The sequence below is a fragment of the Microtus pennsylvanicus genome, chromosome 6 (genome assembly GCF_037038515.1).
Source record: "Microtus pennsylvanicus isolate mMicPen1 chromosome 6, mMicPen1.hap1, whole genome shotgun sequence".
NCBI classification, from domain to species: Eukaryota; Metazoa; Chordata; class Mammalia; order Rodentia; family Cricetidae; genus Microtus; species Microtus pennsylvanicus.
The window spans coordinates 106,770,225-106,795,702 of NC_134584.1; the positions used below are offsets into that span (position 1 = coordinate 106,770,225).

General features: G+C 40.1%; 1 protein-coding gene across 4 annotated transcripts in view; it reads right to left on the minus strand.

The window, feature by feature from the left end:
• Positions 1-25,478, minus strand: part of Ctcf (CCCTC-binding factor) — a 50,567-nt gene that overhangs the window by 18,952 nt on the left and 6,137 nt on the right. For all 4 annotated transcript variants that reach the window (XM_075977173.1, XM_075977172.1, XM_075977175.1 and 1 more), the window contains exons 2-3: positions 24,104-24,220; positions 290-1,079 (exon numbers count right to left, since the gene is read on the minus strand). In XM_075977173.1, coding sequence (XP_075833288.1) covers positions 290-1,070 — 781 coding nt within the window. In that variant the 5' untranslated portion in view covers positions 1,071-1,079; positions 24,104-24,220. The remainder of the gene's footprint in view (positions 1-289; positions 1,080-24,103; positions 24,221-25,478) is intronic.

Consider the following 25,478-nt stretch of genomic DNA (forward strand, 5'->3'; position numbering starts at 1 on the left):
CAGAGGCAGAGCTCTCGGAGTTTGAGGCCAGTCCAGTCTATGAAGCAAGCTCTAGGACAGCCAGAGATGTTACAGAGAAACCCTATCTAAAAACCAAACAAACAAATAAAAATTAAAAACAAAACACCCTTCTTTTGTACTGATTAAATGCCCAGGGAACTCACTAGATGTCCTTTAAAAAATAAATGGGGGGGGGCATTTAAATTTAATAAAATAACTTGCACACAAGCTGCTGTAGCTTTTATCCCCAAATGGTTTTACTAGACTATTACAGAAAAACTCATTTTACCTTTTTTTTTGATTTTTGTTGGCTTTGGAGGCTTCATATTACCAACCACTTTCTCTGCATTAACTTCAGACAGCAAACCTTCCTGCTGTTCTTCCTCAAAATCATAGACAGACACATCCACATCTTTGCCCTCCTCCGTGTAACGCAGTTTGCTCTTTTTGGTTTTCTTTGTTTTTTTGGCTGGTGGCTGATAGTCTGGGTCTTTTTGCCAGCTAGGGTCTTCCTGAGGAGGAAGCTCCCCCTGCTCTAGCGTCTCTACTTCTCCATTGGCCCCCACTTTCACCACCTGAAACCCTTCAGGCAAAGGTAAGGTGTGACATATCATCGGTTCACTTTCTGCAAGGCCCTCTTTAGATACTTCATTCTCATAAGCCCCCTGAAGTTCTTCTACTGAAGTGGTAGCAACAGGTACAGTCACAGGAACAGGTACTTGAACAAGCTGAAGTTCTCCTAAGTTAATCGGTTGTTCCTCCATATTTACAACCTGCAAGGTTATGATCTGGGTATCGTCCACTGCAGCCTCTGCTTCGGGAGCCACTGTACCCTCCATTACTTCAGTCTTCATCTGAAGAAGGGTAGGATCCAGCTGTTCCATCATTACCATCTGTACACCACTGTTGACATCCTGGACCACCTCACCCCCATCTGTCTGGTTCTGGGGCAGGTGGCAAGCATCTTCTTCCTGGCCCCCTTCCCGACGTCTCTGGTAAGTCTTTCTTTCCTTTCCTTTAATGAAAGTTTCAGACTCCTCCACAATGGCTTCAACCGCCTCACCTTCCATTTCCCCTTCCTTTATTAAGGGAGAACACAAATTGTTATTTAAGATAAGGTTTGCCAAATAAAAATACATACATTTTAAACTAAAATCCCCTTGGTGAATGAATTAGGCATCCATCAATGGTTGTTCAACAATCTACCTCTTTCGGCTGGGCGGTGGTGGTCCACACCTTTAATCCCAGCACTTGGGAGGCAGAGGCAGGCGGATCTCTTTGAGTTTGAGGCCAGCCTGGTCTACAAGAGCTAGTTCCATGACAGGCTCCAAAGCTACAGAGAAACCCTGTCTTTAAAAACAAAACAAAACAACAAAAAAACAATCTACCTCTTTGATGGAAGAAAAAAAAAAATCTACCATCTACATTTTAAATCTTGCCAATCAAAACAAAAAATCTGAAATTGATGAAGACTCTAGCGCATACTCCCAATGAACAAAACCTGGAGAGAGTGGGTGTTAAAATACACTGCAGAAGTGAAGCTCACAGTCTAGGAGAAACAATAGATTATTAATTCTGGTTTTTTATTAAAATAAATCATCAAAAGGACAAAATGGGAAATTTGAAGCAACAACCTACAGGCTCAAGTTTTTAACCCAAGGGAACTTAGCCTCCAGAGACAGTTGGCAAAGTCTAGGGATATATTTTAGTTTTTATTACTGGGATGGGATGTCATTAATTGTATAGGTGAAATCAAAAGGCACAAGTCAATCTTCTACTACAAAAAATTAAATTAAATTAAATTAAAAAAATCGCCAGAGCTAGGTACTGCGGCACATGACTATAAAACTAGTATTTGCAGAGCTGAGGCTGAAGGATGAAGCTTGAGACTAGCTTTGACCATATAATTTGACCCAATCACAAACACAGACACTAGATACTAGAAACATCAACTGAACATTATATTAAAAATTATCTGTAAAGCTAGTTAAAAACTTACACATTTGGGGTGCATTAGTAAAAAAATGAATTTCAGTAAGAAGAAAGTTCAGGATAGCTATTGCACAGCATACAAAAATAGTTAACCATCTCAAGTGCTCTTACTATAATTAAGGTAATACATATGCTAATTAGTATAATTTAAAGATTCCTCAACACATAGATATTTCAAAATGCTATACACTACAAATATGTATTTTTTCCTGTTGATTAAAAATGAATTAAAGTGAGCAGTGGTGGTACACGCCTTTCATCCCAGCACTCAGGCAGAGGCTGGCAACTCTTTGAGTTTGAAGCCTGTCTAGTCTACAGAGTGAGTCCCAGGACAGCTAGGGCTACACAGAGAAACTCTGCCTCAAAAAACAAAAACAAAATTAATGCCTTTAATCCCAGCATTTGGGAGGCCGCGGCAGGTGGATCTCATCTCAGTGAGTTCAATTGAGGCCAGCCTGGTCTACAAAGTGAGTTCCAGGACAGCCAGGACTGTTACACAGAAAAACCCTGTCTTGAAAAACCAAAAATCAAAACAAACAAACCCTTTAAAAATCAACTTTAAAAGTCTTAGGGAGGGGCTGGAGAGATAGCTCAGAGGTTAAGAGCACTGCCTGCTCTTCCAGAGGTCCTGAGTTCAATTCCCAGCAACCACATGGTGGCTCACAGCCATCTGTAATGAGATCTGGTGCCCCTTCTGGCCAGCAAGCATACAGACAGACAGAACACTGTATACATAATAAATTAAAAAAAAAAAGTCTTAGGGAATAGAATGTGGTGGTGCATAGCCTTAACTCCAGTACTGGAGAGGCAGAGACAGGCAAATCACTGAGTTTAAGGCTAGACCAGAATAGCTAGAATACTCGGTGAGATTCTACCTCAAAAAACAAACAGAAAAGTACATTTTATAACTATTTATAAAGCACTAGGAGAGAGTTTGCATGTTTTTTATGGTTCTGGGGGTCAGATCCAGGGCCTTATGCCTTGCTGTTTTTTAACTAAATTTTCCTTAGAAATCATCCTTTGTCGTGATGTTCTCCAGGAAGCTGTACTGTGTGGGACTAGGCTCAGTTGGTAAAGTGGCACTGAGGTTATGAGTTTGATTCCCAGCACCCACAGGAGAAGTTGGGGCACGGCAGCGTGTACCTGTAATCACACTGCTGGGGATGCAGACACAGGAGGATCCCAGGGCTCACTGGCTAATCAAACTAAATAGGTAACTTCCAGATTCAGTGAGAGATTCTGTCTCTCAAACATAAGTGGGAAAGCAACTGAGTGACTGTTTACTTGCACATGCACACAAACATTCTGTCTTTCTCAAATTCCAGCACCGAACAAAACTGAGGATTGCATTGCATACCTGTAAAATCAGCACTCTGGATGTGGAAGTAAGAAGATCAAAAGTCAAAGCCATCTTCAACTACATAATGAGCAAGGGCAATTTGGGTCACATGAGACCCAAACATACCTCTTTATATTCAGATATAATGCTGAGTATGCAGGTAGAAGAACATTTGTGAGTTTGAGATCGTTCTGGACTATACAGCAAGTTTCAAGATAACCAGTGCTACACTGAGAGATCTTGTCTTAAAAGAAGAAAATTTTGTGTACAGAGCAACTTCCAGGACAGGTTTCAAAGCTACAGAGAAACCCCGTCTCGGGGCAAAAAAAAAGAAAATTTTATAGGTATGCTGCTTACTGTATAAGTTTAGACATGCCTATATTCAGAATAAATAAAACATTAAATATAACTAAATTGACCTTATATTACTACCATCCCCCCCCCACCCCAACTTCTAGTGGTGAGAACACTGAAGTGCTATGAGATAGTTTAGTAATTAAGGGTACTGTTGATCTTCAAGATCCCACTGGAAGCTAACAACCATTTCTAACTCCAGTTTAAGGGTATGCAACTTTCTTCTAGCCTCCAAAGGCATCACACATGCAAGTTGTGCAGATGCACGTGCAGACAAAACAGTCATACACATAAATTAGTAAGATAAAAATAAACTTTTAAAAATCTACCCTATCGCCAGGCAGTGGTGGTGCACGCCTTTAATTCCAGTAGTCGAGAGGCAGAGGCAGGTGGATCTCTGTTGAGTTCGAGGCCAGCCTTGTCTACAAGATGAGTTCCAGGAAGGCCAGGACTGTTACACAGAAAAACCCTGTCTCAAAAAACCAAAACAGTAAAGAACAAAAAAGAAAACCAAAAACCAAAACCAAAAAAACTAACATTTTAAAGAGCATAATACTGTATCATTATTACGTGTGTGTACTGTTCTTCTATAGATCTCTAGAGGTACTTGTTCATTTTATATTCACTGAGTAATAATTCCATTTCTCTCTTCCATCATACTTAATTTTTTTAAGTCTAGCCTCAAACTTGATCCCCCTGTCTCAGACTCCTGAGTACTTAGAATTAGGGGGTCATTGTGTTCTATCATAAAGTTGCTCACTCATTTTTGAGACAGGGTTTCTCTGCATAGGCTTGGCTGTCCTGAAATTCACTATGTAAACCAGGCAGACCTCAAATTTACAGAGACCTACCTCCCTCTGCCACCATGCTTGTCTCCAGTTTCTGTCTCTTAAATCTTGAGAGTATCTAGAGTAAAATAATGAGCCAGTGAGATGACTCAGAGGTGAAGGTACTTGCTATCATCAATCCTAATGACCCAAGTCTGATGGCCTAGGACCCAAGCAGTAAGAGAGAATCTACTCCTACAAACTGTCCTCTGGCTTTCTCAGAGACAATGGCATACTCATGCACACACACACATACACACTAAATAAAAGTTAATCTGAAAATGTTAAGAGTGAAATGGGGATCTGGAGAATTGGTTCCTTGGTTAGGAGTACTTGTTATTCTTCCAGAGGACCTAGGTTCAGTTCCCAACGCCCACATGGAGCTTGGAACAGACTGTAATTCCAGTTTCGGGGTATCTGACTCCCTATTTTAAACTCTTTGGCATCAAGTGTGCAGCTGGTATACAAATATTCATGCAGGAAAAACCCTCATACACATAAAGTTAATCTATAACCAAAAAATAACTAAGAATAAAATGAGTCTGAGAGTCATCTAATTTAAAGTAATATTGTGACCTAACAAAAATCATAAGTATATATAAAAGGTTATTGCTAAACAACAATTTAAAATACTTTGTGTTCTTGCCCTAGTCTTTTGCTACTTTATTATAGATGCAATCCATTATTGTCTGTGCAGGCATTTTATCTGTGCTAGCATTCTGGGAAGACAGCATAAACCCTAAAGAGAAAGAACCATGGCCTGGCTTGGAGGAAGGCAGTGTGATTATGCTGAAAGCACATGCTCACATAAATTAGAACCTGAAGGTTACAAAACCCTACCTCAAAATAAGAAGGAAAAAGGAGGCTGAAGACACAGCTCACTCAAGGCACCCCATTAGCACTTATGAGGTCCTAAACTCAATTCCAGTACTAGCCTCCTTCGCACCCAAAAGTGAAAGACGCGTTGCATAACTTAATCCCAGCCTTGAGAGGGAGGCGGATCTCTCTGTAAGCTTGAGGCTAGGCTGGTCTACACAGCAAGTTCTAGACCATAGGGCTACATAGTGAAATCCTGTCTCAAAACAATACCTCCCCCAAACCAACAACAATAAAAACTCAAACTACCACCACAACAAAAAATTGTATTTTCACCCAAACACTGTTCTCACTGTCATCTCCCTCCTTGTGCTTCCCATCTCCTTCAGATCCAATTCATTCATAGGACAATAAAGCTTCCTGAGGTTCTGAGGCCATCACTTTCCTATTATGTATCTGCTAATAAAATAAAGCCACGATTTTGTGCTTAGCAATGTCTCATATAGTTGGGTGTGGTCATGTACACTGGAATCCTACTACCATTCAAGAGGAAGAGGCAGGAGGACTAGGAGAATTCTGAGGTGGCCTTGGCTTTATATCAACTTCAAAGCTGGCCTGGGGAATATTTGAAAACTATCATGTAGCTATTTTTTCAATTGAAACATTCTATCCATGATGGAGTAGGGAGTCTCAGAACACACAGCAAGCTAAGGGAACGTAAGTCTCAGGAAACTCACGAAATTTAATGGCTCAAGAATCTCACAAAGTACAAGACTTATAAAATCCTCTTCAAGGTTCTATTAGCAGTGAACAATTACTAGTTGAGAGAAACTTTTCAACAGGGCTGCCTTCAAAAGTTGGGCAAGGAGGCCGGGCGGTGGTGGTGCACACCTTTAATCCCACCACTTGGGAGGCAGAGATAGGCGGATCTGTGAGCTCAAGACCAGCTTGGTCTGCAGAGCGAGTTCCAGGACAGGCTCCAAAGCTATAAAGAAACCCTTGTCTGGAAAAACCAATAAGTTGGGCAAGGAACTCCTGTTCTGTGGTAGGCCTTTAGGTCACACAGCTGTTCTGAATAACCCATGCTCCTACAAGTAACTCCAATAAACTCACTAATTGGTTCACTGAATTCAAATTGAGTCAAGTAATTTCTGTGGATTGTGGGTGACAGCATACCTAAGGTGGATGAACACCATGCAACATGGTAACATCACGCAACACACCCTATCTCAAAAAACACAAACCAGAAATATAAAGTCTATTTCCTCAAATTTAAAATAAAATCAAAAACTGAGGCCAGGCCTAAAGCAATACTCGCTCAGTTGCTCACTCACTCACTTCAATTAATTCATTAGTGGTACTGGGGACTGAATTTGAAACTTTTCACACTCTAGGCAAGAACCCTATACCTACCCTCAGCTTAGCAACCTTTATTTTTGGACCAATTTAACAAAGCCCATCATTATGTGTAGAATAAAGACAAGAATGATGAAAAACATTCTTAGGAAGTCAGTTTGATTTGTAATGCTGTTATCTGCTTATACTGCCTTTTGCTCTAAATATCTAAGAGCAAAATAATACAATGCTTAAAACAAAGACCTCTTACTAGCTGTTTCACCACAGTGGAGACAAACATGTTACCATAAAGGTGAAGTCAAGGGATACCTGTGGAATAAATAATAACCTATAAATTCAAAAAGTCCAACCACCAGCGTCCAGCACCTTGTAAAATTTAGTATTTCTGATTGTGAAAGATTAACCTCTTAAGTTTTCAATAGCAACACTAGAACAACTTTATACATTTGTTGCTCAAAGTATGGTATGAGGACCAACAACATTGGGATAATTTTGGCATCTGATTGAAACACAAACTTTAAGCTTCACCCCTATCTTGCCATCAGGATCTAACACTTAACATTAAGCCATTTCTCTCTTTAAAAAAAAAAAAGGTTTATTTATTATGTATACAACATTCTGCCTCCATATATGCCCGCATGCCAGAGGAGGGTGCCAGATCTCACTACAGATGGTTGTGAACCACCATGTGGTTGCTGGGAATTGAACTCAGGTTCTCTGGGAAGAGCAACCAGTGCTCTTAACCACTGAGAAAACTCCAGCCCTCCTTTTTTGTTTTTTATTTCAGACAAGGTGTTACTCTGTAGCCAGGCTAGCCTAATTCTGTCTCAGTTTCCAGGATACTGGAATAATCACTATGTAGGTCTTGGTAGGTAGACCAGGTTGAACTGGAGCTCATAGAGATCCCCAGCCTCTGCTTCCTGAGTGCTGAAATTAAAGGTGATTACCACCAAGCCCAGCACCACCAGCGCCATTTTTTTAAAAAGTTTTTCAGATCATGCAAGCTCCAAAGTTAATATCCCAGCAAACAAGAGTGATAATCCAAATGCTTAAAGTTAAGGATAGAGAAAAGGCCCCATTTATGCTACAGACAGCATAAGAAAAGATAATTCCCATGTGGTAGATGTTTAAGGGCAGCCCTGCCAGTGAATCACTACATCACCCCAGACTATTTACATATCCCCACGAAAAATCAGATGGAGGAGTCTGTATGGTAGCACATGCATGTAATCCTACCACATGGTAGGTGGAGAGAAGAGATCAGGAGTTAATGGTAACTCTTGGTTACAGTGAGCTGAGGCTAGCCCAGGCTACATGATACCCTGTTTCTTTATTAAAATAAAATATAATCAAATCCATAGAGAAAAAAATTTCTTCTACAACCTCGTCGCCCCAACCCTTGGGGTATTATAGTACATAATTTGAAGAACACAGAAAATCAATTGTCTGTGCCGGGCGGTGGTGGCGCACGCCTTTAATCCCAGCACTCGGGAGACAGAGGCAGGAGGATCTCTGTGAGTTCAAGACCAGCCTGGTCTACAGAGCTAGTTCCAGGACAGGCTCCAAAACCACAGAGAAACCCTGTCTCGAAAAACAAAAACAAAAAAAACCCCAGAAACAAAAAAAAAAAATCAATTGTCTGCTGTGAATTGGAAAACGTCAAACATTAAATATTACATTAAGAAGAAAAAAAAAATCTAAAAGAGATCACTGAATTGTTCCCAGGTAGAAAAATAACCGGAATAAAGGAATACAAATTGGAAACAATTATACTGCCAGGAATTGAGCTGATAGCACTCAATCAAAGGAACACAGAAAGACTTACAACTGCGCACATAAGAATCTACTGAAGTCTTAAGAAACAGTTTCTGTTTTTACAGAAAAAAAAAGCAACCAATCTTTCTGACACTGCTTAGGAAGAAATCTCAGTGTACCTCCTCGAGCAGTGGCTTCCTCAGCTTAGGTTTCTCCAGAAAGGAATCCCTCCTCTGAATCAATAACTAACCCAATAGTCTAAATCAGGCCTCTCTCCTTTACTCCCTGAGGGACTACACTCCTAGCTGCCTTGCATGTGTCAACTGTTGTAAATTCATCTCCTCCCTTCTTGACTCCGTTTTTCAACAATTCTTGATTGCTTAAATCTTTTTCCTCTCTTCTTTGTATCCACCATACCTTCCTAGGTTTTACGAAACCTCTTTGGTCAAAAGAGACTATTAAAAAGGAGTTTACAACGTTTCTACTCATTTTCCTTAACCCTACACTTCCTTCTTTAGCTGCTTCCTGTCCTGGATCTTTTACCTGTGTCTCTGAGAGTTCTTCCTTCAGCTTCCTGGAACATACCAAGGTTCTGTAACCACTTCTGGCACTAGCCTTTTGAATCATATTTCCACTTTCAAACCTGTATCTGCAATCTGTTTCAGAGCCTAAAGGCTACTAACTACTACTATCTACTAGACCACTACTACTTTCTCAACTCACAGGTACTAGATGGAGAATAAAAAAAGGAAGGCTGTAGTCTTTAATTTATCACTAAACATGGAAGAAATTATTTAGTAAAAGAGTTTTACCCTGGGAGTTGCAGTTTCACTAAAAACTGATACATTGTTTCTTTGGGGTTTGGGTTTTTTTTTTTCTTTTTAGTAAGTGCCTGAAATGGAATGTAGAGTCTTGTACCTATGATAGATTCTCTACCACTGGGTTATATGACTCAAAGAGTACTTTCAGAACAGATCTCTATAGCATCTTCTATACTCAAGGTAGAAGAGTGAAACACACTAACATCCCATCAATTTCTGAAAAGAAGAGGAAGGAGGAGCTTTCTTCAGATTTAGCGAGATCTAGACAATTAGGGGTGAAGGGCTAGAAGGAAGAAAACGTGGTTCATAAGTATTCTCCCGACTTCTTCACAGAGTGGATACAGAGACCTAACTCTGAGACACCCGAGATCTGCCATGCTCCCATGCCATAACCTAACTATATATCCTCTCAGGGAACTTGCTAGATCAGCCTCCTTTATCCTCTTCTCTTAGCTTTTCTGTCAGCTCTATGCCGTCCAATTATGTCCCATCTTAAACCTCATTTTACTGTGTAGTTTTCCTCATGTATTTTTTTGTATGCTCAACTCCACATTTGCTGTTTCCAATACTCTTCCACCTTTTTGTTCAGCAGTTTGGCCTCTATTCCTTAGTATTCTATTGAACTGCTCTGAGGCCGGCAATGACTTAATGGGTAAATACAGAGGGGACTTTCCTGTCCTTATCTGACTTGACCATCCTGTGAAGAAATTCAATATTCTATTCTAGGCATTCTTCCAGACTTAAGCCAGATCATCTATAAACTGGGCACACATGGGCCACAAAGTCTTATCCCCCACAAAACTGCTTCCAATGAATGTTTTTGGCATTATGCCCTTGGCTCATAACAAAGGAAATATAAGTGAAATTTTATTTAGATTAATGTTTAGTTAGAAAAGCTATTCAGAAAAGATTACTTTTTCTTTTGCTTTAAATTATTTTTAAAATTATTTTATTTTTTGTGTATGGGTATTTTGCCTTCGGGTTTATCTGTGTACCATGTGCTGGCAGAGGCTAGAAAGTGTCAGATCTCCCTGAACTAGTTACAAACAGTTGTGGTCCACAAAGAAAGTGCTGGAAATTGAACCAAGATTCACTGGAAGAGCTGCCAGTGTTCTTAACCAATCTGCTATCTCTCTAGCTACAAAGATTTTTTTAAAACTTTTTTTTTTGATTTTGTGATCTTACATAATAGACCTTGTTACTGTTTTTAGTTGGTTATATATATGGATCAATTTGTTACTAATTTGTTAAATATGAGTGGTCTGAATAAAGATGACCCCCACAGCCGGGCGATGGTGGTGTACGCCTTTATCCCAGCACTCGGGAGGCAGAGGCAGGCGGATCTCTGTGAGTTCGAGACCAGCCTGGTCTACAGAGCTAGTTCCAGGACAGGCTCCAAAGCCACAGAGAAACCCTGTCTCAAAAAGACCCCCACAGATTCATAGGGAGTGGCATTAATAGAGTAGGTGTGGCCTTGTTGGAGGAAATGTATCACTAGGGGTGGGCTTTGAGGTTTCAGAAGTTCAAACCAGGCCCAGTGTCACTCTCTTTTCTGGATACCTGCCCATTTGGATGTAGAACTCTCAGCTACTTCTCCAGTACAGTATCTGCCTGCATGCCGCCATGTTTCCCAACATGACAATAATGGACTAAACCTCCAAACCTGTAATCCAGTCCCAATTAAATGTTTTCCTTTCAAGAGTTGCCATGGTCATGGTGTCTATTCATAGCAATATAACCCTAATTAAGACAGTAGATAATAACTTCCTAATTTGCATTTTCTGCACAAGTACTCCCAAAATTCTTTGTGGAACAAACTGGGATTTAAATTTAAAATTGTATGTATTTTTGATAAACAGAAGTTAGAGAAAAATTATATAGAAATATAGAAAGTTAAATCATAAAAACTTATCAAAAGAAAGGAAAATCAAGCAGGGCATGATGACTCTTGCCAATGTTAATTCAAGAAATGGAAACAGACTGCAGTTAAGGACAACTATAAGACTGTCTCTCAAGAAGCAAATAGCGCCAGGTTGAGCTAGAGAGGTGGCTCAGCCGTTAAAGGCTAGGCTCACAACCAAAAATACAAATAGTGCCAGGCAGTGATGGTACACACTTTTAATCCAAGTACTCAGTGGCAGAGAAAGGTAGATCTTTGTGAGTTCAAGGCAGGCCTGGTTTACAGAGTGAGTTCCAGGACAGGCTCCAAAGCAACAGAGAAACCCTGACTCTAAAAACAACCAAAAAACACCCAAAACAACAACAACCAAAATAGCTGGGCAGTGGTGGGGCACACCTTTAATCCCAGTACTCAGGAGGCAGCAAGGCAGCAAGGCCAGGATGGCCAGGGATACACAAAAAATTCTGTCTCCAAAACCAAAACACACACACAGTGGTAGTCTGAATGTAATTGGCCCCCTTAATCTCATAGGGAATGGCACTAGTAGAAGCAGCTTTGTTGAGCTGGAGAGATGGCTCAGAGGTTAAGAGCATTGCCTGCTCTTCCAAAGGTCCTGAGTTCAATTCCCAGCAACCACATGGTGGCTCACAACCATCTGTAATGGGGTCTGGTGCCCTCTGCTGGCCTGCAGGCACACACACAGACAGAATATTGTATACATAATAAATAAATAAATATTATTTTAAAAAAAAGAAGCAGCTTTGTTGGAGAGGATGGGGCCTTGTTGGAGGAAGTATGTCACTGTGAGGGTGGGCTTGGAGGTTTCTTATCTATGGTCAGTTTACTTCCTGTTCCCTGAAAGCCAAGATGTAGCCAGCACATCTGCCCGCAGGCCACCACATACTACCCAATGATGATAATGATTGAACCTTTGAATCTGTAAGCAAACCCCAATTAAATGTTTTCTTTAGAAGAGTTGCCGTGATCATAGTTCCTATTTACAGCAATAAAACTCTAAGGCCAACAGACACATACACACAAGAAGGAAACGATTACTAGCTTGAACTAAAGATGGAAACAAATAATAGCCCGAACTAAAACAGTGCAAGATAATCTGGATGCTGGTAGTGTATGTCTTTAATGTGAGCACTCAGGATTAAAGTGAGTTTGAGGACAGCCTGGTCTACATACTGAGTTCCAGAGCAGCCAGGGCTACACAGAGAATCCCTGTCCAGGATAAAAAAATAACTTAATTAGTAACTGCAAGACCTATTTCAAAGACACAGAACTCAGAGCCATGAGTGGTTAACACAGAACTAGAAATCTCTAAACTAAAAGAAAATAAAGAAAAAAGAAAGGAAGGAAAAGAAGACAAAAGGCTAATACCTCAGTAGTCAAGGACATACCAAGCATACTCAAAGCCCTAAATTCATTCTATCTCTAACGTCAGAACAGATGTGCAGCTTTCAGATATCAAAGGGACAAAGGCTTTATACTTAAAATAGAAGTGATCACCTTAAGATAAAAAAAAAAAGAAAAAAAACAGGCCGGGCAGTGGTGGCACACGCCTTTAATCCCAGCACTCGGGAGGCAGAGGCAGGCGGATCTCTGTGAGTTCGAGACCAGCCTGGTCTAAAAGAGCTAGTTCCAGGACAGGCTCCAAAACCACAGAGAAACTGTCTCGAAAAACCAAAAAAAGAAAAAAAAAAGACAAAAGAAAACCACTAAACAGCAGCAGTTCAATGGTGGAACAAATCAGTTTCTAGCACAGCAAACAAACAAAACCTATGTTGAACAAAATTAAAAGCAAAACAAAACAAAAAACAGGGAGATATAGTTAAGTTGGTTGAGTGTGTTTACCTAGGATGTAGAAGCCTCTGAGTTCAATCCTAAACACTATATATAAACTGGGAATGATGTCAAGTACCTATAATCCTAGCAAACCAAAAAAGGAGGCAGGACAATCTGAGGAAAGTCAAGGTCACCTTCATCTACATAGAGAGTTTGAGGGAAGCTTGGTTTACAGATCCTGTCTCAAAAAAAAAAAAAAAAAAAGGAAAAAGAAAGTATTTGCAACTTCTATAACAATACATTAATTTTGTTACATAAAAAGGCCAATAAAATTGCTATGAAAAAGGAAAGGGCCAAAATAGAAAGCTGGGTAAAGAACACGAACAGTTAATAGGGGAAACTAGGAACAATTTGCTAAGTCTATAATCTTCTTCCTGAAGTACAGGCAAAGGATCAGAAGTTCAAAGATACCCCGAATTCTATCAGACCACCCCACAAAAAACAAAAACAAAAACAAAGCAAGCAAACAAACAAACAACAACAACAAACACAAAAAAACCTCCAAATGGTAGTAACAAAGGAAAAAAGTTATGGCTCAGAAGGCTTGCCCAGGCGTCTGGGCCCTAGGTTCTATCCTGAGCACCAAATCAAACAGCAGATGAAAGAAAAAAAAAAAAACTTGGAACCTCATTAATAATGAAAACAAAACAAAACAGTGCGGCAATACCTTGGCTGTGGCTGTCTGAATGGTTCTTTCCAATGCTTGTCATGCTGCGGTGAAACTAGTAACTGTTAACGTGAATCAAGAAAAGTATGATCTTGATGTGCAGTGGTGGCACAAGCCTTTAATTCCAGCAATTGGGAGGCAGAAGCAGGATATTTCTGTGAGTTTGAGGCCAGCCTGGTCTACAATGCAAGTTCCAAGACAGCCAGGACCACACAGAGAAACTCTGTCTCAAAAACAAACAAAATAAAAAACCCCACCAAAAAAAAAAAAAGCCAAAGTCCCACCACCCACAGAAAATATGATCTGGTAAACAGTATTAGCAGAGGGTAGCATATGTTCAAAACAGATGCAAATTTTCCAAGTATATTTGATTAATAGGCCAACATGGAAACTGATAAATAGTGAAGAGGCCAGATTGGTAATACATAGAAAATATTGTGTATTTCTTATTTTAATATTTATTTTAGCTGGGGATAGTGGTATGTGCCTTTAATCCCAGTACTTAGGAGACAGGGACAGGCAAATCTGTGAGTTTGAGGCCAGACTGGTCTACAGAGTTAGTTTTAGAAAAGCCAGGGTTGTTCCACAAAGAAACCCTGCCTTGTAAAACAAAACAAAAATTAAATTTATTATGTGTGTATGTGTGCCTGAGTAATATGCACGTACCTCTTCCACTCAGGAGGCTAGGAGGTCAGAAAAGGGCATCAGATATCCTGAAAGGGAGTTACAGGCAGTGGTGCTCCACCTCGTGGGTACTGAAGCTGGGTCCTCAGCAAGAGCAGTTAAGTACTCTATTTAGTTGCTAATTCAAGCCAGGCGGTGGCGCACGCCTTAATCCTAGCACTCAGAAGGCAGAGGCATGCAGATCTCTGAGTTCGAGACTAGCCTGGTCTACAGAGCTTGTTCCAGGCCAGGCTCCAAAGCTACAGAGAAACCCAATTAGCTCTGAATAAATAAATGAATAATCAACATTTTCAGACACAGATCTTTTCCTATTTGAACTGTTCCTTTTTTTTTCCTTCTCTCTCTTTGGTTTCTTGAGACAGTATTTTTCTCTGTGTAACAGCCCTCACTGGAACTCAGTCTGTAGCCTAGGTTTGTCCCGAACTCACAGAGATCTGCCTGCCTCTGCTAGGATTAAAGACATTTGCCATCACCACCCAGCTCAGTTAAGTACTCATTACTGCTGAACAATCTTGCCAGCCCCATGCAACTGTTTTTGCTTGTCTGTTTTTTAAAGAAAGAAGGGCTGGAGAGATGGCTCATGAGTTAAAAGCACTGGCTGTTCTTTCAGAGGACCTGGATTCAAAAGTCCCAGCACCCACATGGCAGTTTACAGTTGACTGTAATTCCAGTTCTAGGGGATCGGATATCTTCACACCAATTCTGTGAGTTCGAGGCTTGCCTGGTCTACAACAGCAAGCTCCAGAACAGGCTTCAAGCTATGGAGAAATTCTTTCTCTCAAAACAAAAACAAAACAAGAAGGAAGGAAGGAAGGAACCAACCAACCAACCAGTTGGGAGGTGGTGGCATGTGCCTTTAATCCCAGCACTCAGGAAGCAGAGGCAAGCAGATATCGGAGTTAGAGACCAGTCTGGTCTACAAAGAGTTCCAGGAGAGCCAGGACTATTCAGAGAAGTCCTGTCAAAAACAAATACAAAAAAACACCACCAAAAACAAAACATGGACTGGGAGATGTAGTTGAGAGCCTATTATTTCTGATGTGCAAGGTTTGATCTCTATTACTCCAAAAACAAAATAATAAAACAGGTTGGGGACATAGCTTGTGTTGGTCACACAAGCATGATAATCTGAACCAGATTTCAGAACCTTTATATATGCAAAAAAGCTGATCGAAGCACGACCCTATTATCTTAGTACTGGGAAGGCAGAGGCAAGATCTCTAGGGCTTTCTTGCCAGTCAATATAGTTAAATTGGTGAACTCAAGATTTAGTGAGAGACCCTGCCTCAAAAAAGGCAGAAGAAAACAACATTAACCGCTGGCCTCTACATGCACTTGCATACGCGGGTGCATGTGTCACGCGAAAAACAAAATAACCCCTGTAGCTAACACTTGTAGATGGTTTTAATAACTGATTACAACTTTATAAAATAAGGCTCAAATACTCATGATGAATGAAGAATAGAGAAGCACGTGCCTTAGTCCCAACTACCAAATGAACTGAGGAAGGAGGATCACTTGAGCTCAGGAGTTAGAGGTAGATTGTGCAAGGACTGAGGCAGGAGGATCACTTGAGCTCTGGAGTTTAGAGGTAGACTATGCAACATAAATCTTTTAAAAACACAAAGTTGTAGCCCGGCGGTGGTGGCGCACGCCTTTAATCCCAGCACTCGGGAGGCAGAGGCAGGCGGATCTCTGTGAATTCGAGGCCAGCCTGGTCTAAAAGAGCTAGTTCCAGGATAGGCACCAAAAACTACAGAGAAACCCTGTCTCAAAAAAAATCCAAAAAACAAACAAAAATCAAACAAACAAACAAAAAGCTACAAAGTTGAGTATGATGGTTCCACTTATACTCACAACACTCAAGACGCTGAGACAAGACCTTGAATTTGAAGCCAGGCTGGGTTATACAGCAAGATTATACTAGTACGTGTAATAGAAAAACCTTCAAAATGGTTAATGCTTACTCTCTGGCTTAGCTCCCAGCTTGTACAGTTTGTTCCCATCCTTGTTATTCATTTAAACTAATCTTTGAGAGCTCCCTGCTAGGCATCTCTACACCAGTGTCTGCTGTCTTGTTCTCTTCTAGCTCAAAACATCTCCTATGTCAAAATCTTTTCAACCTTGACCCGGGCAGACTGACTTTGTTTTGCTTTAACTGTATCTGGAATTTCCTTCAACAAATCACTCATTTTAAAGGCAGGAATTATGTGTTATTTTTGTATTCTCTAAAGCAATGACTACAAAACAATTTTAGGTAAACAGCAAATACGCATGTATTAGTGAAATGTACATGAAATACAAATGGCTTCATGCACAAGGCTACTGAAAGAAGAGAAAATGGAAAAACAAAACACTAATTACATGCTAAGTGAAATCCTAACAGCAAATTTATTTTCTTCATTGCACTAGTTATTTTATTTTTAGAGACAAAGACTCACTATGTGACCCTGGCTGGCCTTGGAATTCCTAACCAAATCAGGCTGGTATCAAATTTGCAATCCCATGCCCAGGTATTAATGTTTGACTACATAAATTTTAGTAATGTATTATCATATAGGATAACACAGTAAGTGTATTCAACTATTCTTAGAGGAAACGACCCAGATAAGCATGTCATATTCATCATCACATCATTTAATCATTTGGAGAAAAATGGTCACTGTACTTCAATTATTCTATTGCCGATAATAAGACACTAAAACTGGCTTGGGTTAGATATGGTAGTATATTGCTTCAATCCCGGTACTCAGGAGACAAAGAGGCAGATTAATGAGTTCCGGGAGAGCCAGGACTACACAGAGATGCTATGAACAGAAAACAAAACCCAGTGTCATGGTACGGAGCCTATAACTCTACTTGAAAGACAGAGATAGGAGGATTGTTTTGTTTTGAAGACAGCGTTTCTCTGTGTAGCCCAGGCTGTCTAGCTCTTGTAGACCAGGCTGGTCTTGAACTCACAGAGCTCCACCTGCCTCTGGGATTAAAGACATGTGCCACCACTGCCCAGCCGGATTGTTGGAAACTTTAAGGTCATTCTAGTCTACTTACGTAGTGAGTTCCAGACTAGCCAGGAGTATGTAGTGAGACCTTATCTCAAAATAGAAAATGAAGTGATGCGAGCACTTAGAAGATGGAAGCAGGAGATCAGGAGTTAAGACTGTCATGGGCTACAGAGCTGGAAGCCAATCTGACCTTTATAAAACCTGTCTCAAAAGCCCTAGATGAACAAATAAATCAGTCTGGGAATAAAATATGCCCAGAGACAAAGCCTCTGCCTAGCATGGAAGGGGGTCAACAAAACAGTCTTCATATCTCTAGGAGACAAGTACTATACTGTAAACAGACAATAGTACATTAAATAATAAGACTTGGTTGGACTTATAAAACAGATTCCTGTAGACTGACTTGAATTTATGATCCTTCTGCTTTAGGCTCCCAAGTAGCTCAGATTACAAACCTGTTGTAGCAAACAAGGCATAACAAATACACTATGCAGACAAAAAGAAATAATAGCCTCAGCTGGGTATGGTGGCACACACCTTTAATCCCAGAGCTCACATGGATGAGTTCGAAGCTAGCCTGACCTACACAGCCAGGCCAACTGGGGCTACCTATAAGACCCTGTCTCAATAATGAGGTAGAGGCCCTTAATAGTTCAATTGGTCTAGTATACACTAAACACCGGGTTTGAATGCCAGCACTACATAAACCATGCAAAAAGTTAAGAAAGGGTAAAGCCCAGAGGGAAAAGAAAAGGTATATGGATTAATATAAGTTAAGAAAATCCGGCAAGAACCAAGGCAAATTAAAATTAAGACTGGGCTTTTATAAGTAAAAATAAGCAAAACTAAGCCTCTGTGCATTTATTTGGAAGCTGGGTGGCTAGGCTCCCCAAAAGAATCAAAGAGTAATAAACAACAACAGATCTCTCTAAATTTAAGGACATTTCAGGACAGCCAGGGTTATGTAGTGAGTACATTTTTTAAAAATCGTTTTAAAAAGATTGGGAAGTTGGTTGAAGAACTTGCTGCTCTTGATTTTTTTTTTTTTTTTTGGTTTTTTGAGACAGGGTTTTTTTTTTGTTTTTTTTGTTTTTTCAAGACAGGGTTTCTCTGTGGCTTTGGAGCCTGTCCCGGAACTAGCTCTTGTAGACCAGGCTGGCCTCGAACTCACAGAGATCCGCCTGTCTCTGCCTCCCGAGTGCTGGGATTAAAGGCGTGAGCCACCATCGCCCGGCTGCTCTTGATTTTTGTTTCAGCAACCGCATGGCAGTTCACAGCCACCTGTAACACCAGTTCCAAGGGATCCAATGCCCTGTGTCCTCACCAAGTATGAATGTGGTATGCAGACATAAATGCAGGTAAAACACCCATGTACATAAAATCTAATAGACCAGACAGTGGCACATGCCTTTAAAACCAGCACTAGGGGCAGGTGGATCTCTGTGAGTTCAAGGTCAGTCTGGTCTACAGAGCAAGTTCCAGAACAGCCATGAAAACCCTGTCTTAGAAATAAATAAATAAAATAAGCATACAAACAAAACCAATGACTGCAAACATGGCCCTGTGGTAATACTTTAACATGTCCTAGGTTCAATCCCCAGTACTACCCAAAAAAAAAAAAAAAAAAAAAAAGAAAGGAAAAAAACCCAAAATACCCAAAAACCAAAAGCAGCCAGGTATCATATTATTTAGCACTGTAAAGAAAGGAGGATCATTAAAAACATTCTTGGGTCGGGCGATGATGGCGAGTTCGAGGCCAGCCTGGTCTAAAAGAGCTAGTTCCAGGACAGGAACCAAAAAGCTACGGAAAAACCCTGTCTCGAAAATCAAAAATAAATAAATAAACAAATTAATTAATTAATTAATTCTTGGTCACATAGTGATTTTGATGCCAGCCTAGACTATGTGAGATTCGGTCTTAAGCTTGAAGAGGTATTAGAAGGCTCAGTGGTTAAGAGGGCGTATTATTCTTGCAGAGGATCTGCGCTTAGTTCCCAACACCCACAAAGGTGCTCACAACCTCCTGAAACTCTAGTTCCAGAGGAATCCAGGACCAAAACTTCTGGCCTCAAAACATACCTACACTCATGAGGACATACCTACATGGAGACATACACACAGACACAAATAATCTTTTAGTCAAAAAAGATAACCCGACACGTAAAAGTTTTAGTAGTTCCCTAGCAAGTTAATGAAAGTGGGACAAAAGTTGCAAGTAGAGCAAAGAGCGCACAAGCAAGAGAGCAGTCTCCAACTGCTAACGCTGTTCATTCCCAAATAGCTGTCTACACAGGGCTCAGTTCTTAGTTTTCTCATCTGACAGCAAAACAGGCAAAGCAAAAATAGAAGCTCCATAGTAGAACAAGTGCTAGGAAGAGAAGGTAACATGGGCTGGAGAGATGGCTCAACCGTTAAAGGCTAAGCTCACAACCAAAACCACCAGAGGTTTCCTAACTCTGGCACAAAGAACAACTTATGTGGATAAAAAGAAAAATTTTAAGATCCAGGTATAATATAATGGTGTACACCTTTGATCCTAGCACTTGGGATGCAGAGGCAGGCAGATAGATCTCTGTGAGTTTGAGGTCAGCCTGGTCTACATAGTCAATTCTAGGACAGTTAGAGCCACCTGGTGAGACTTTGGCTCAAAAAATACAAAAAAATAAAGACCCCCCCCCAATAAAGTAACTGCTAAAGCTACAATTTCTCTTTCTCTCTTTTACAAGACATATTTGTAGTTTACCCGTATGAGCATTTTGCCTGTGTGCATGTATGTGCGTGTATCGCTTGGTGCCCAGGGAGGCCAGAAGAGCGAGTCGGATCTCTTAGAACTGGATTTACTTACACATTTGTAAGCTGCCATGAGACTGCTGGAAACAGAAGAAGCCCAGTCTTCCACAAGAGCAGCAAATGCTCAACGGCTGAGTCTTCTTTCCAGCCCCATAAAGCTAGAAATTCACTTCTTCCCAACCTCATGATGGTGGTGATGGTCCTGGAGACTAATACACCTAGGGTCCTGTACATGCTTAGCAAGTGCTTAATAGAAAGAAACCTAATGCTAGACTATAAGGCATGTGCTAGGCCTCTGGTTTATTCCCCAGTTATCACCAAAAAAAATAAAATAAAATAAAATCCTCAAATTTACTATTGTAATCTGGTTTCAAAGGCTCTTTATTAAGGATATTCCATTTATTGTGTTTACTAAACATTTACACAGAGAAAAGAGGAGGCTAATAGAGACATCAACATTAGTGTCACACTATCAATGGGAGGCCAGTTTCTGAGCAACATTATCTACAACCCAACACTATGGTAAAGCAAACTAACTCCTTGCTTTTTCTTATTTTCCTAATAGTGACAGTGCCAAGAATCACCAGAGCCTCCCTTACCTCTGAGAAGCAGCTCAGAGTCTGTTTTTGGAAGTCCTACAAGCTTGTTTCAGTTAGCACATTAAAGAAAGCTGACTCTGTGGTAAGCTTATCACTAATAATTACAGAAGAGGAATAAATCAATCACACACACACACACAGAAGGGTTTATACAGAGCTAACAGATAACTTTCTATGTTTAGAGGGGCAATCAGGAACAGTGGTTCTTACACATTTTTTTGTATCAGTATCACCTAGTGAATTTTAAAAAAAGACATTTTGATTCAGATGTGGAGTAAGTAAAACCTTATTTTTTTTGGTTTTTCGAGACAGGGTTTCCTGGAACTAGCTCTTGTAGACCAGGCTGGTCTCAAACTCACAGAGATCCACCTGCCTCTGCTTCCCGAGTGCTGGGATTAAAGGCGTTAAGGCCACCAGCCATGACAGCACGTTTATAATCTAAGCACTCAGGGAAATGGAGATCGGCCTCTTTGATAGTCAGACTCCATTCCCTGCATTCCAGATTATAATCGTATCTCATTCAGAATCTATGTTCCATGATCTCAAAGTTGACCTAAAATATAATACTTTAAACATAGATTTATTGTTTCCTAATGTGATGTTCACCCCACTCCTCAAGTCCCCTTTTGAGACAAGGCTTCACACTGGCCTCAAATTCATTGGACCCCTCTTGCTTGAGTCTCTGAAGTGCTAGGAATACAAATGTTAGCTATAATATCTGGCTTGTTCGTTTTTTAGATAAAATCTGCAAAACTGCCAGGCATGGTGGTGCTTGACTTTAATTCTAGCACTTAGGAGATAGAAGCAGATGGGTCTCTGTTGAGTTCAAGAATTACTTAGAGAGACCGTTTCAAAAAAAAAAATCTGCAAAGTCATCTCCAACTATTCATATCTCACAGAATAAGTCTTTAAGTTTCATCTCTATCCTTGAGTGTCACCAATACTGAGATACTTGTGTACAAGCGAAAGGCAAGCTCATAGTTTTACAATGCATCTCAGTATGTGACCACATTGTACTACCACAAAGGCTACTGGATAGAACCAATACCATTTCTGTTTGGTTAGGGGGGTTCCTATAAGGCTAACATTAAGTCAGAAATCTTACAGCTTATATTCAACAACACATACTTATCCTCATAGCATAATGGTAAGAATAAATGGCAATATAATGCTCTTAACACAGATCAAGAGTTGGGAACAATCCCCAATTTCTCAGTGAATATAATAAAGTGTCACAGGATACAATATGTACAACAAGAAAATTAAAAGAAAAATCTGAAAAGTATACATGTATACTATGTTCTACTCATAGAAATATAAAAACGTAAGTAGAAAAAGACAAGATCTCCTGAGTAAATTGGGAGCATTGAAGGGGAAGGAAGAGGCGGGGGGGGGGGGGGCAGAGAAAGATATAGAGCTCAATAAAAATCAATAAAATTAAAAAAAAGAACAAAGGAATATTAGATTCCTAAAACAATTTGTCAAACTGGTCACTTTTTAGAAATATAAATATAGTGTTCTGTTTAGGAGCAGCCAAAGAAAAGTTTCTCTGTATTGTACAGAGACTAACAATGGACATCCAGTAATGAAACCTGACCCTAAAAGTAATAGTCAATAATATATATCTATGGAAAATGTCACACATACAAATGAAAATCAAAGCATTCAGTCAAATACAAAGAATGTGGATGCAAGATAATGTTAGAACTGGAGTTACAGATGGCCATGAGCCACCAGATAGATGGGTGCTAGAAATCCAATCCTGGTCCTCTGCAAGAACAGTAAGCACTGAGATATCTCTCTAGCTCCATGACAAGATTTTCTCCCCACTACTGGGACTTGAATTTACTTCATGCAAACTAGGAAAGAATTCTACTACTATGCACTATGCTATCTTCTCAACACTCAAAAATCAGTATAAATTGTTAAAGGACTAAGCTGGAGCTAGTGAGATGGCTCAGGGTATAAAGTACTTGTAACCAAACCAAATGGCCTGCACTTAAACCCCAGAATTTACGTGGTGGAGAGAACTGACTCCTATCTGATCTCCCATATGCACAGGAGCACAAGCATGTATGTTTATGTACATGTGCAGTCGAGCTAATGACAGCCAGGCATGGTGGTCATTAGCTAGGATGCCAGCAGCACATGGGAGGCCGAGGCACAAAGCCAGAACTGTTTCACAGGCCGGCAAGTAAGCATCAGCAACAAAAGTATCACTTTTCTCTCTTATGTTTCTACTGTGGTGCCCACAAAAAAAAACACTTCCCTGAGTCTGGAGAGATGAGCACTCGCTTCTCTTCCAAAGGATTCAAGTTCAATTCCCAGCACCCACATAGCAGCTCCCAACTGTTTCTAACTCCAGTTTTTGAGGATACAACACCTTCACACACATATACAGACATTACACCCAGGTAAAAGACCAATACACATGAAATAAAAAACCAAAAAAACACTTCCCACTAAAGGTACTCATACCTCATTTTGTTTAATACTTTATTTTTCAAGACAGAAATACAACTTGCACTCTGCTTTAAAAATGTTAACTTAGAGACAGGAGGATCTCTGAGTTCGAGGCCAGCCTGATCTACAGAGCTAGTTCCAGGACAGGCTCCAAAGCTACAGAGAAACCCTGTCTAGAAAAACAAAACAAAACACACACACACACACACAAAATCTCAAAGCAAAATAGACCCCAACTTTTATAAGGTCTTTTCCAAGTATCCATGCAGAATATAGACTAACAAAATTGATAAAGACTATCACACTATAAGGCAAATATGGGCTAACTAGACTAACTCAAGAAAAATTTTATCAGATACTAGTTTCTCCAACAACAAAATCACAACTGTTCATATCAAAATTATAAAACTATAAACTGTCATTTACCACTTCACATTATCTCCCAATGGTCAAAATATATAACGCAAAGGTTTCTACAGAAAAACATTGTGTCTGCCCTGTCAATCATCTAGTATATGCACTATGGTTTCATACCCAGGACCTGATAATATTGCTTGCATGCTCTCAATTACCCAATGTGCTGTATCTCCTATGCTCAAAACTACCCAGAAATCCTCTACACCCAAAAGGGTGGCATTACCTCATACTTTCCCCCTCTGGGGACTGAATTTAGGCTATAACATTACACCTCTTAGGTTCCCAAGTGCTGGCTGGGATTACAAGCATATGCCACCCCACCCATCTTTTTACTTTTTTATTTTCTCTAGGGTGGCCTTCAACTTGTTATTCTCCTACCTATGCCTGGCATAGCTGTAACCACAGGCCTACATCACTGAGCTCAGCTAGTCCTTTTTTTAAGAGCAAACAAAGGAAAAGGCATTTACCTCTCCGTGGCTGCAAAATCAGTTTGAGGAAGGAAAACAGAACCCAGTTCTGCAGTCCCTAGCTCCAAGTCTGTCTGCTAGCGCATCGTGTTCTTTGGTTCTAGGTTTGTAGTCATTCTAAAAGAAAAGCAGAAATCATTTAATGAGAGAGCAAATTCACATAAACACACCATACAGCATAAAAAGGAAGACTGATAGATATGATTGGGAGGAAAAAACAAACAAACAAAGAAAACAATAGACCTGCTGGTTGTAATAATGAATGAAGGTCTATGATGTCAGCACCTGGGAAGCAAAGGCAAGAGAATTGCCAATAGTTCAAAGCCAGTTAAAGATACAAGCAAGATCCTGTCTCAGAAACAACAAAACCTCCACCCCAGGCAACAAACTGTTCATATATTAACTGAATCATTCTACAAATGCCTTTCAAGCCAACAATAAATACAATTCACTTTCTTTTTAGACATTCAATGAACAGATACAGATTAAAAAGATTTATGATTGTTAAAACAGTAAGTACTCCGTTATAATCATGGCACATACACTCAAACTACCAAAAGTTAATTCTTACAGCTAAAAAAATAATTCTTTAGCAGTTTGTTTCCTTATCTTCAGTAAATAGTATGTAGTGTTACTGATTAAGTTAGTTTGCTGCACAAACTAGTAAGCTTATTAACAAGAGGCAGGAGAAGCTTTCAAAGACCTTTGAAAATCCTAGAATAACCAAATACTTGTCTTAGTGAACATTTTCCCTTTATAAACTACAATGAACTGAGATACTTCAAGTAGAATGGACAATATCTCTATTTAAAAAAAAAGGCATGGAAACCAACACCTTTAATCCAAGCTTAATCCAAGCACTCTAGACTCTAGGTCAGAGGCAGGAAGATCTGAGTTTGAGGCCACAGCAGGCTCCAGGACTGTCCAAACTACTTGAGAGATCATGCCCCCCCACACCAAAAAAAAAAACAACTGCAACAACAAAAAACCCAACAAACAAACAAAAAAGCACCGAGGAAATAAAGAGAGAAAGGGAGGAAAAGAGAAAGCCCTAAGTGAAATACTCTGCGAGCTTTCAAAGGTGGTGGCGTACACCCATAGTCCCAGGTTGAAGTAGGATTATGAGTCTGAGGTGAGACTATCTCTGAAAACAACAAAAAGGGCTAGAGGGATGGCCCAGAGGTTAAGCAGTTAAGAGCACTTGCTGCTCTTGTAGAAGACCCAGGTTCAGTTCCCAATACCCACAAGAAAGCCCACAACTGTCTACAACTCCAGTTCTAGGGAATCTGACCCACTTTGACCTCCATGGGTACAAGGTATGCACATGGAATACATACATACGTGCAGGCAAAATCATTCATACACAAAATAAAAG